The sequence below is a fragment of the Haliaeetus leucocephalus genome, unplaced genomic scaffold, assembly GCF_000737465.1.
Source record: "Haliaeetus leucocephalus isolate CR32 unplaced genomic scaffold, Haliaeetus_leucocephalus-4.0 Scaffold151, whole genome shotgun sequence".
Lineage (NCBI taxonomy): Eukaryota > Metazoa > Chordata > Aves > Accipitriformes > Accipitridae > Haliaeetus > Haliaeetus leucocephalus.
The window spans coordinates 15,566,684-15,578,181 of record NW_010972587.1 but is presented as its reverse complement, the minus strand read 5'-3'; the positions used below and the strand labels follow the sequence as shown (position 1 = coordinate 15,578,181).

The window sequence follows — 11,498 nt, the reverse complement described above, 5'->3', positions numbered from 1 at the left end:
AAAAAAACAAATAAATTTTGACCCCCCCCCCCCCCCACTGTCTAGAGTGGACAGTGCTTAAAATACAGAAGCTGAAATGTGTCAAGAACATCTCTAGGTACTAGAGTACTAAGTTTAGGGAGTAGGCAATCAAGAAACTGATATCCTATTCCTGACTTTACTATTGACTCATGGTATTTGCATACAGCATTTTTTCGCCTTCTAACCCTGGGTTCCCCAAACTAGGGTTATTAATTACTGTCCTTCCCTTAGTAAAATGATTTCTGATAGTGAACTAGACAGCATTACAGAAATACATGACAAAAGTACCTTAGAATATCCCTTACCTAATATGAGGCAGTACAACCAAGGCAACCCAAGGCTGTGAAAGGTCAGTGATGCCTTCCTTCTCCCGTAAATGGATTAAAGACACTACATGATCCAACACTGGTACTTCTGCCTTTCCTCCTTGTCTTTTACCTGTTTGTTGCCTTGTATTAGAGCAAAAAATAAAACCAAACTTTTTAGTAACCCACCACTGCATATCAGAGATTGTTCCTTTTCCTCCCATCGTATTCAACCACGATATTCAAAATTACATTTGTTACTTCTAGCAAAGGACAACCCAAGGGATTTTTTTTTTTTTTAATGTCCTCCACAGCACAAAACATCACCTAGTCATGCTGAGGAGCACAAAACATGGCCCACAAGAAATGTCAGGTCTTTATTTCAAGTTCAAATAGTATTTCTAGAAGGGAAGACACTAGTTCTCAGTTGGACACCCTCACAACTAGGACATATAGCCTCTAGGAGCACCTGAGGGTTGTCTCCATGATTATTGTCAATAAACCATGATCATGCCAACATAGACTAATGGATGACAGAAAACAACCAGTGAGGTAAAAGTCTGGGGACTCAAAAGCAGTCACAAGCTGAGCCCAGATCAACAAGCCTATCTGCAGGCAACAGTGCAAACAAAACCGGGGGGCAACTTTTATGTAGCTCTGCACTGCCTTCAGCCATGCAGACACATCTAGTGTTTGCTAAACTTGAGAAGCCTCACCTGACAGATGATTCAGTGAAAATGAGAGGATACTTTTCAAATGCCATTGAACCAATGGTAGGAGGCTCTGCTTTCACCAGAATGAGTTTAGCCAGAATTGCCATCGCCTCATCCTTTGCGAGGGCATCTGTGCCAGAGAAGCAATGCTCAATGTACTCCAGAAAGCATGGAAGAAAATGCTGAAGGGAAAAAAAAAAAAAAAAGTGTTAAGGATTGGTAAGTCTCTTTAATCATGACCAAATCCACAAAAAACACATGACGCCAGCCACAGAAGAATCCAAACACTCACAAATGAGCCAGCAAAGCACCAGACTTATCAGTCCTGGTGCCCCAAGACACCAGCACACAGACATCCTCTTACCCCAGCAGCAACAGTGATTTGATGTAAAAACTCAGTTCGCCCCAAATCTAGTCTCATCAGGACATTATGGACCCCCGACTTTACTTTCACCTCCCACTCTGTTTAATTCATTTGATTCCTCGCAGATCACCAGTTCCAGGCCTGACCTATCAGACATCCCTTATTCTTCACTTCCACTTACCTTCTCCAGAACTCCTTCTCTTCATCCCATCCATAACAAGCCCACCCTTTTAATTCCCAACAGGCAAGCGTCTTTTTGTGACCACAGATACCTGTCACCTTCTCCAACCCTGAGCACCATTACCAAACTTCAACACAATGGCATAAGTAACCTCTCTCATTCTTACCAGATCATGACAGAAGTTTAAATAAACATCATGTCAATACACAAAAATGCTTCGGCATACAAGCCAGGTAAATATACTATGGATTTCCCAGTTGTTCTCTTTGGCAACAAAAGTAAACAAAATGCACAAAAGCTTCCACCTACCCTCTCAAATTGCTTCATTGTGAACACTGCTTCGGAGAAGTCCAGAAGAAAGTGCCGTTCAAATCCACTTGCAAATACCTGCAAGATGCAAGTGAAAGGTTGACAGGAACACATTAACAAGAGACATTTCATAGTCAAGTCGCCATTACCCATGGGACGTTTTTTCTGGTTTATGAATCAACCATGCTTTGAACTCTGAGACACCCAGCCTGGCACTCTGTTCATGGCTAGCAGGGCTTGTTAGTTCAGGCACACACAGCAATACCGTTTCCAGTGACAGTTCAGGTACAGAAAAGCGCAGTCCTTTTTAACAAACCCCGCTGACACAACTCTTTTTAACAAACCCTGCTGGATCTGAGCTGGCTCCGTGCAAAGACAGCTTAGGTAGCTCTTTAGTGTGATGTGGAAAACGTAAGCTGAAAGTTCTAGGACTGCAGCATAGACATACCAACTGTTAGGAAAAAGCTTAAGCCCAAAAGCACTTTCAATTCAGCATTTCTCCTGTGTAGCAGGTTGCAGAAAGTTACCACCTCATGGGCAGAGCCAACCTCTGTCCTTCTGAAGGACCCAAGATAGGAAGAGTCCTTTGAGATACCCAGGATCAGTGCTTCTCAATGCTGAGATGTGCAACAGAAATACACACCCAGATCTCCACTTCCCAGACCCTTCAGAAGACAAGGACAGCTTTAACCCTTCTCCAGTTTAACAGAAGCCCACACAAATATCCTCAAATGTCTGAAGGACCATGCCTCCTGAGCGAAACTGGACTTGTGACACAGGCAGAACCAATCTTACTTCAACACAAGCCAACACCGAAGACCAGATGAAACTTGATCTTTTTTAAACAATTGCAACAGCCTTGTTTTCTCATTGTAAATCACATCTTTTCTTTCAAATATATTTTTACATACAGAGTACAACTATGGTCCACTGTAAATTGCAAAACTATAAGGTACTGTAACAGGAAAACTGAAGAATCAGACGCCGTAGTAGCATCTCCTATTAATCTTTGCAACACTGCACTTGATAGGAATGCATGTAGCTAATCCTGTCAATGCTTCAGGAGCAATGGTAGTACTGAAATATGCCTACCCCCGTACTTTCTAAATCAAACTGCACTTGCTGAACCTTGTTCACAAGGCTAAGCCATGCGCACTAAATGCTTGGCACCTTAGCGAAAAACGTACTTTTTTCCACTAAGCCCAACTCACTGACCTGCTTTATAATCTAAGGCAGAACATGTCCCTTCCCTGTTCTCCCTCCTTTCTCCCCAGAGGCTGTAGGTGTTTGAATCAGAGCCTGGTTTTCATTGCAAAGATGTCTGCCACAGTGGCATTGCTACACTGACAGTCTGTGTAAGACTGTCAACGAGTCCCAAGACCTCAGCAGACATTATTTAAGGCACTGGGCAGCTTCTCCCTCATCTGTGCAAGAAGGCTAAAGGGAACCTTATAGTAGATTTCCCAGCCTGAAGTGGAATGTCCTGAAATCAGCCTGCTCTAGGGAACTTGAACTCTGGGATTTCTGCTGTAAGCAGCAGTCCTTGTTACCTTCTCAATAGCTTCCTTGATCAAAGAATCAGGCAAGAAAACATTCTCAGCCAGCAGGAGTGCAGAAATGGTGTTCAGCAGGGTCTTGCAGCAAGATGATGAGAGATCCGGTGTTTGTAACATTTTTATTAAAATCTGAAATGAAAGAGAGAGAGAAAATTGACATTCGCCTGTAAAGTTAGTGATTGTCTGGTCTGAATGATCTGGACAGTCCCTGGAGCAGGACAGCATGGTGTTCTAAGCTTCAGCCCACAGAAATGAATCCTAATTGTCCTGTCAAATTTTGAAGGTGCTAAACCTACATTTGAACCCAATGGGGTCAAACGCATGTGAATCTGGTAGAACTGCTCTGATACTGATATGGGGGTCTAGGTCTCCTCCGCAGTGGCAGGAACTGGTCTCTAGAAGCAACAGCCTGCTTTCCCCCTTGCTCATTTAAAGGAGGACTACGCCAGCATTACAGTACAGAGGTAAGTTCTCCTGCGATCGGAGAGCTAGCAATACTCACGATAAAAGTCTCTGTTCTCTCAAGAAAAATCCCAAGCCCGCTGATGTATCAGAAGTATGTACGAGTACTTCAGCTGACCACACCTCTTCCATAGTCAATTGATACTTCTCTGGCATATCAGCTAAAGTGATGGTCTGACCTACCTGACAGACATCTTCAGGCAGTGAGATTTTGGAGCCATTTGCATGTTCCACTAGGATCAGATATGCTTGCAGAATCCTTTCCATCTGCTCTGAAGCCATACAGCAGTTGGCCTTAGTTATTTTCCTCTGCAAGTCTAAGAGCGACTCCTGTTTAAATAAAAAGGGAAACCGAAATGTTTCACAGAAATGATCAGACCCTGTTTCACTTACTGCTATTTGAAAGGCATTCTAAAGAATCAACATCTCATCTGCCCAACAAACTATTGTTGACTCTCTCATTCAAGTTCAACAAATTAAACCTTGCAGAAACACTGTGGGATTCCCATTATGTAAAAACACACATCCCAGATTCCTGGGACAGAAACACAAATACCACCCAAGATGACGGTTTCCTGAAAGGCCAACACACAACGTACAAAATAAGGAAGAGGAAGAGAGAGAAATACTTGGCCCCAGACCCACAATGGTATGGAAGCACCCAGCTTCCACTGGAAGTATCAGCACTTAACTACTTTTACACTTAATGCATCATTATGCTGATGTGGATGCTGAGATGTTACTCATATCATCCACATTATACAGACAATGGTGCTGCTCTAGATCACTCCCATTACTGTCCCTTTCTGTCCAGAGACTATAAACTCCCATCCTTGATCCTATGAACTGAACCCAGTTTAGAGAGCTATCCTAGTGATTACTTCCCTCTGAGCAAGATACCCCCACGCACCCACTGGTTCCCAGGGTAAAAAAAACCAAGCCTTATTAAAAATAAAGGGAATTACGTCACCAATTTCCAAGATTTCATCACAACTACAGATATTGAGTGACTCAGCTCCCAGAAATACAAAACATCCAGTGGCAAACCAGCTAACAACAGTTAGGCAATAACTGCTATCATACTGGTTGAGGTAGAAGGAACAGGATGGGCTTTTCTGGAAAACTATGGATAGTCACAGGGAGGATGTTCCAAGAATGAAAAAATAGGACTATTTACCCATGCTGGAGGGACTCCCTAAAGCTCAGGTGTACCATTTCCTCCAGTTTCCCATCTCACCCCTCTGAGGAGCACAACTGACACGGCCGTCAGTTGCAAGAGGTTTCAATTCCCCTTAGCAAATCCCAATTGCTAGTAAAAACATCTAAATGTTGACCAGGTAAGTAAAAAAACACTTGCCAGGCCCTTGTTCACCATTGTACATCACCCTGCCCATGGCACTCAGCCATGCTCCCTCATGGGAACACCCAGACTGAAAACACCGTGATTTCCAGTACTTGGCTCTGAGGCTTAAACTTGCCTCTCCAGATTCAGCTCAGCTCTTTGCTGTAAAGAGAGCTGCAGGGCAAAAAGCCTCCCCTTTACTGTCACTAAGAGGTTTTGGAACCACCAGTATACTTAGTTCAGCACTATAAAGCAAGCCCTAGCATTCCCACTCCAGCAAGCGGTCTGTGATGTCTGTCTCTGCAAAGGCAGATCCTACAAAACCTCCTTGCCCAGACATCGGACTGAGCTCCAAGTCTCGCACACGGCAGTTCCCTTCTCACAGCAGAGCACAGCCACCAGGGCCACTGTGAACTTCCAAAAGAAGGGTGGGATTTTTCCCATGCACATGACACTGTACTTAAAGTTTCCAAAGCAGAAAAAAATACCAATTCTGGTCCAATAAGACACAAATACTTTTCTTGATAAATGCAGAGCGTTTTTCAGTCTCTCATGAATATTAAAAAAAAACAAAAACAAAAAACAAAAAACAGTGTACCTCCAGGCACTTGAAGACAATGTCAAAATGCTCCTTATGAATATGGAGTACAGCTGATCTGATCATCTGCTCAAAGGCTTCTCCTACAGCTACCCACGGCAGTTCAATTTCTTCTTCAGTAATAGGCCCCAGCTTTAAGAGAATTAACTTCATAGCCTGCACAGGAAAAGAGCACATCATGTCCTTATACTTAGAAAATAAACCTAGCAATCCTAAAATTAGTTAGTGCAATATACTGCTAAAATACTCCAGTGATCTCAATTCTTTCTAGAATGACTACAGGAAAGAAAAAAAAAAAAGTCTGTAACTTAAAATCTGAAATATCAGCAAGCAGTACGATTTTAATGTATAGGAATACTGCATAGGAATTACTAAAAACAACCTTCCTATCTCAAAGAAATTCTTAGAGGGCGGCTTTCAGATCATATTAAGTAATGAACAGCACGCTTATCACCAAGGATCCACTGAGGTGAAGACGACAACACTCAGTAGTTTCACTGAGCGCTGCCTAAGGCTCCATTACAGCAACATTTAAACCAGCAATCTTTTCTTGTCTTTACCGTCTCTGCACAAGAGTGGAACATATTTCGAACACCCTTGCACATCTCAAAAAGTAGCTGTCCTACACCTTCCACCTTCTCGGGGTGCTCCCCCAGGTCACGAAGCATTAAATTGAAGATTGCATTTTTATCAGAAACCTACAAAACATAAGGAGGAAAAAAAAAGTTATCTTCTATTCAGGGCTGCCAGATGGATAGAGGCAATTAAACAGCTCCACGGCACCACTTTACTCTCCTAGTCCTGCCTTCCCACAACAGTTCAAACTCATTATTTCTGCAACCACAGAAGGAAATCGAAAGGAGAAAAATGATGAGCTATTCGGTCACTACAGCGTTCCCGGCCCCGAGACATACACAGGTCTACTGAGGTCACTGCAGCTGAAATACATGGGTTTGATTATTCTTATGATTTTAGAGTTAAACATGTGCATAAATGCACCATTAAACCAGTCCCAACTGAAACACAAAGGTCACTGCACTGGTGTGGAAAGAGACGTGTATCAGCTGAACACAGAATTCAGTCATTCAAAACTCTAACCACCTTGCAAGGACTTCTGGCCCAAGATTTTAAAACTCTTCATTTCTGAGAATTTGACTTGAAGTTCGGCAATCTCTGAAAACAACCAATCAAACAAACGTGCTTTATTAAGATCTCTCAACTTAGGACAAAAATGAGGATACTCAAATTTGCTAGCCCGTCTCAGGAATCCTGGCTTTTGTATATTATGACTAAATAAAAACCAACAACTACCATTCCCTTTCCTTACTCCGTGAAAGGTTGCTGTCTGATCTCAACTGATCTGCCTGGGAACATTATATACTGTGATTCTCAGGAATGCAAAAAGGGTTGTCACAAGAATTTCAGTTCTACAAAGGCCTTAAAAGGATTAGTGAAAACGCCAGTGAGCAAACGTGCATTTACAAATTAAAGCCTCCTTTTGGCAAGATTACCTTACCATTTCTAGTCATTTTAGATAAACGAACCACAGACATTTGGTTTAACTGCTCTGAAACAGAGAGTGCTAAGGCCTCTATTTGTCACTGCTGCTACGAAATGCATGACCTTCTCAGTAAAATACTCACTAAAAACGACACTCAGGACATGCTGAATGCCAGTTCAGGCCTTGTTCACCGTTCTTTGGAGAAAACCTAATATTACACATTAAATCCAAGTGCCACCACAGAATGGAGATGGCGTCAAAGTACAAACATGTCCCTTACCTTTCTCATTAGAAAGACAAAACTTTCGGCAGCAAAGTTTCTGATGTGAAGTTTGTGATGAGCCAGCAGGGTGCTGTACAGCCTACAAAGACACAAAATAATGCCTTAAAAGCAATGCAAGAATTGCCACCAATTGGTTTTAAAACTTACATTTTCAGTTTACATTGCCACCTTTTACAAACACTACAAATCTGTCCTCCTAGAGAGGGCAAATACCTTCCTCAACTCAATTCCTTCCCACTCTCCCTGTGGAGAAGAACGCAGTTTTGCAAAGAAGGTCAAATGACAATGCCAGGCAAATTAAGCCGCATTCAGAAATATGTCTGAAATTCCTGGATCCACATGGATTCAACTGCAGCATCGAGATTTTCAATATATATACACTCAGCAGCAGCAGGTGAAACCAAAGTTGATTTGATAAGCCAGATTTGTATTTCAGTTGAGCCAACAGGCTCTCCTGTGCACTTAAAAGTTTCTAAAGATACAATTTACAGGGGTGATAAATATTTGCAGTTCTCTGATAAGTATCAGTAACAGTTGCAGGTGACTTAGCACATGTTCAGTGCTGAGTGAGTGGTGCCTCAGATTCACAGCCAAGCAGATGTTTTTTCAGTACGCTTGACAGCTTTTGCTGGGTTGGGGAGGAAATCTGTAACCCCTCTTTTGCTCCAAGCTGTTCCAAATTGAAACTAGGAGGAAGCAACATGGACCCACTGGCTATGACAAAAAGAAGAGCCCTGCTACCACAGTAATGTAAGATTGAACAAGCAGTCATACTGGGACAGGCCGCAGGCCCATCCAGCCCAGTATTCAGCCTCCAGCAGCAGTCAGAAGCAGATGCCTGGGAAAAGTTTAAAAACAGGGCAAGCATATACAAAGTCAGCCTTCAACCACCTGCAGCTCAGGGACTCCCTAGGCCACAAGTGGCTCCTATGCATTTGGTAACTCTCTCCAACTTGGCTAGTTTCAAAAGCATACAAAACTGTTCATACCTCATCTGCTCGCTCACTAAACAGACAGGAAGAAGGGAAAAATATAAAGGGGAAAATACTGGGAAAGGAACAACTAAGGACTCAAAGAAATCCATTCAATGTCTAAGTCTAGGTGTCTGCAGCTGGGAAAGAGAAATGATACAACTATGACTGAGGTACTTGACAGGTACTCAAGAGACCTGTGTTGAATTTAGACTTGGTCACAGGTTTCCAAGACGGCTCTGACAATCCAGTGTTTTTCTGAGCTTTGTTTACCCAGGTGAGGTGGATGCTTCCTCTTCCTTCCCCACAGGAGAAAAGAGGACAAAAGGCCCAAATCTGCAGCCCAACCCACATAACTAGGCTAACAAGCATACTGAAGCATTAAGCCACAAATTCATGTGGCATTTACATTTCCATAGCATCTAATAACTGCTGATCAAGACAGACATTAAACACGGCCTTTACCTGTATATGTTGCGTATGTCCTTCACCATCAATCTCCACAAGTATTTGTACAGATAGGAAAGAGAGGTAAAAGCCCATTCCAGCAGCTCTGTGTCCTGTGTATCCAGTAACTTGGTGATGGCCAGGAAAAAGTCAGGGAAGTGAGGATAGAAATCAGCCTGAAGATCTCGAGCCAGCTGCACCACTAGACTGTGTTTCAGAAAATACACCAGTGTTAGGGCCTTTCAAAACCAAACCAACAAAAACCTAGTCAAACGTTGCATAATCCAGCACAGTCTCTTTGGAAAGAAAGACAGCGTCACCTTTACTTCTCACTTTTATTTCAATATCACCTATTAGGCAGCTGTGGATGGCAAGAATCTTAAGATTTTCAAAATCAAGCAGATAACCATTTATGTCTTGTGTACTGTTAACATCAAACAAAGCACATGAATATTCTGACACTCAGTAAGCACTCGGCCTAATTTACTTGCCTTGTCATAGTTGGTTTTTTCTGAAGCCTTAGAACTGTAAAGCTCTATCAGGGAAATACGACCACTTTGGGCATCTCATTGCTATATTTTCCTCAGGTACAATAAAGAGAAAGAACACTCACAACAGGACTCATGCTTACTTGCAATACCGTCAAGGCTCCTGACTATATTTTGTTACCATATACTTACTCTAATAGGGGTTGATAAGCAAGACCGCCTTCAACTTGCAAATGTGTCTTCAAGCTCTGCACAATGGCGTTCTGGTAATAGACCAGCTGGTTGAAGGACTGGCATTTGTTGACCACTTCATTGTAGAATTGCACTGTTCAAAGCATACAAGAGAAACCCTGAAAACTACTCCAATTCCTGGTAGACATGTAGGATGTTAAAGAATAATAGGTCTACAGAGCCCAGTCCAAAAACCAGTCAATAGCAAATCTCCCATTGGGCTCTGGATGCAGAAGAAACGTATTTTAACAGTTTAAGGAAAGCAGGAAACATGAATAAAAATGACATACCAAAATGCTGAGTGAGGTTCAATTCCCTCCATTTCCGCAGCCCTTCGAAAAAGTAGGTTTCAACCTCCTATGAAAACAAAGATAAAATAATTGCTACCAACCCTAATGAATGTAGCCTGCAAAGAGAAGAGATTCAAATGAAGAAAACTATCAAGTGCCTTAAACATTTTAAGAATATTTCAAGAAATCTGGATGAGTTCCTTTCAAAAGGTGCTACGGAGCTTCCCTGAAAATAAGACTTTTCTTCCCATATTCAAAACACATCTGAAAACATTTTCTGGTGACAGAACTTGTTTACATAATTGCTTTTTAGACCTCTGTTGACTGGCCTTGATAACCTAGCACCCAGCACAAAATGCTTTGGGATTTCTTTTGGCATCCTCACAGCTATTGAGTGGGAAGTTCAGAAGAACAATCCAGCAGGCCGGGAGGTAATAACCTGCAAAGCACTATAATCACCATAATGATCTACAGGACACATATAAACGACCCTTTACGATCTATAAAGACACATGCCCACGCTTTAGACGCATGCTGCAAGTACTGCAACTACTCAGCACCCGTAAGTCTTTGCAGGTCCGGTCCTAGGACTGCTGACTGCCACAGCAGCATCTTCCATGCTCAGAAACACCCAGAGGCCCACCAGCCACGTGGAAGCCGTCAGGGTGGCACTGTCAGCATGGCAATGCTGCAAAGCGGGTCAAAAAGGAAAGGGGAACAAAGCATGAAATGAGGCTCCAGGAAAAGCAACTCTTGCAGGAACTTCTCTCCAATTTCCTCCGGAATAAATTTCTTAAAGTGAATCTCTCACGGAGCACATCTGCTTGCGAAGTGATTTCAGAAAATGACCGCAATTGCTGTTCTCACCTCAGCGTAGCTTCCAGTTCTGTCAATCCGATGAATAATATCGATATTCACGTTGCTTAAGCGCTCCGAGAAAGTAAGAAACTGTAAAACAAAAGGATGTATAGGTTTCTTGCTCGAGAACGGCCCTTCTAAGTCCCTCTCAATAGCACACACGCCGCCAACAGAAACCCCACTTGTAACGACGGGCTGCCAGACAGTACCCGTCAATCTGTAAACACTCCTACCAGAATTTTAAGGAAAAAAAAAAAAAAAAAAAAGCTTAAAAGGCTGAGGAGCAGGACCGACCCTCTCCCGCCTCGCTCTGCACAACCAAGGCTCGCAGCCCTCCACACCGCGGTGGTGAAAACGCCTAGGTTACCACCCCCGCGGGACTATTACTACTTATTTTGGTTAAATCACGTCAGTTTCCTACACCGAGGCAGCCGCGGGGGCACGCGGACGGTGCCTGGGCTCCCGGAGCCGTCGCTGAGGGCCGGGGTGAGGGGCAGAAGCCGCACACTTCGGGGCGGGTGGCTCGGCCGCGACCCCCTCACAGCGCTGCGGAGACCCGGCGCGGGCCCCCCCCCCGC

At 43.3% G+C, this 11,498-nt stretch overlaps 1 protein-coding gene across 1 annotated transcript in view; it reads right to left on the bottom strand.

Moving 5' to 3' along the window:
- The window catches only part of UTP20 (UTP20, small subunit (SSU) processome component, homolog (yeast)), a 62,924-nt gene that overhangs the window by 51,131 nt on the left and 295 nt on the right, over positions 1–11,498 (bottom strand). The window contains exons 2-13 of the mRNA XM_010561989.1: positions 10,930–11,115; positions 10,063–10,129; positions 9,734–9,866; positions 9,072–9,260; positions 7,633–7,714; positions 6,412–6,549; positions 5,852–6,007; positions 4,095–4,241; positions 3,444–3,578; positions 1,894–1,971; positions 1,043–1,221; positions 327–470 (exon numbers count right to left, since the gene is read on the bottom strand). Of these exons, the coding sequence (XP_010560291.1) occupies positions 327–470; positions 1,043–1,221; positions 1,894–1,971; positions 3,444–3,578; positions 4,095–4,241; positions 5,852–6,007; positions 6,412–6,549; positions 7,633–7,714; positions 9,072–9,260; positions 9,734–9,866; positions 10,063–10,129; positions 10,930–11,115 (1,634 nt within the window). The remainder of the gene's footprint in view (positions 1–326; positions 471–1,042; positions 1,222–1,893; positions 1,972–3,443; positions 3,579–4,094; positions 4,242–5,851; positions 6,008–6,411; positions 6,550–7,632; positions 7,715–9,071; positions 9,261–9,733; positions 9,867–10,062; positions 10,130–10,929; positions 11,116–11,498) is intronic.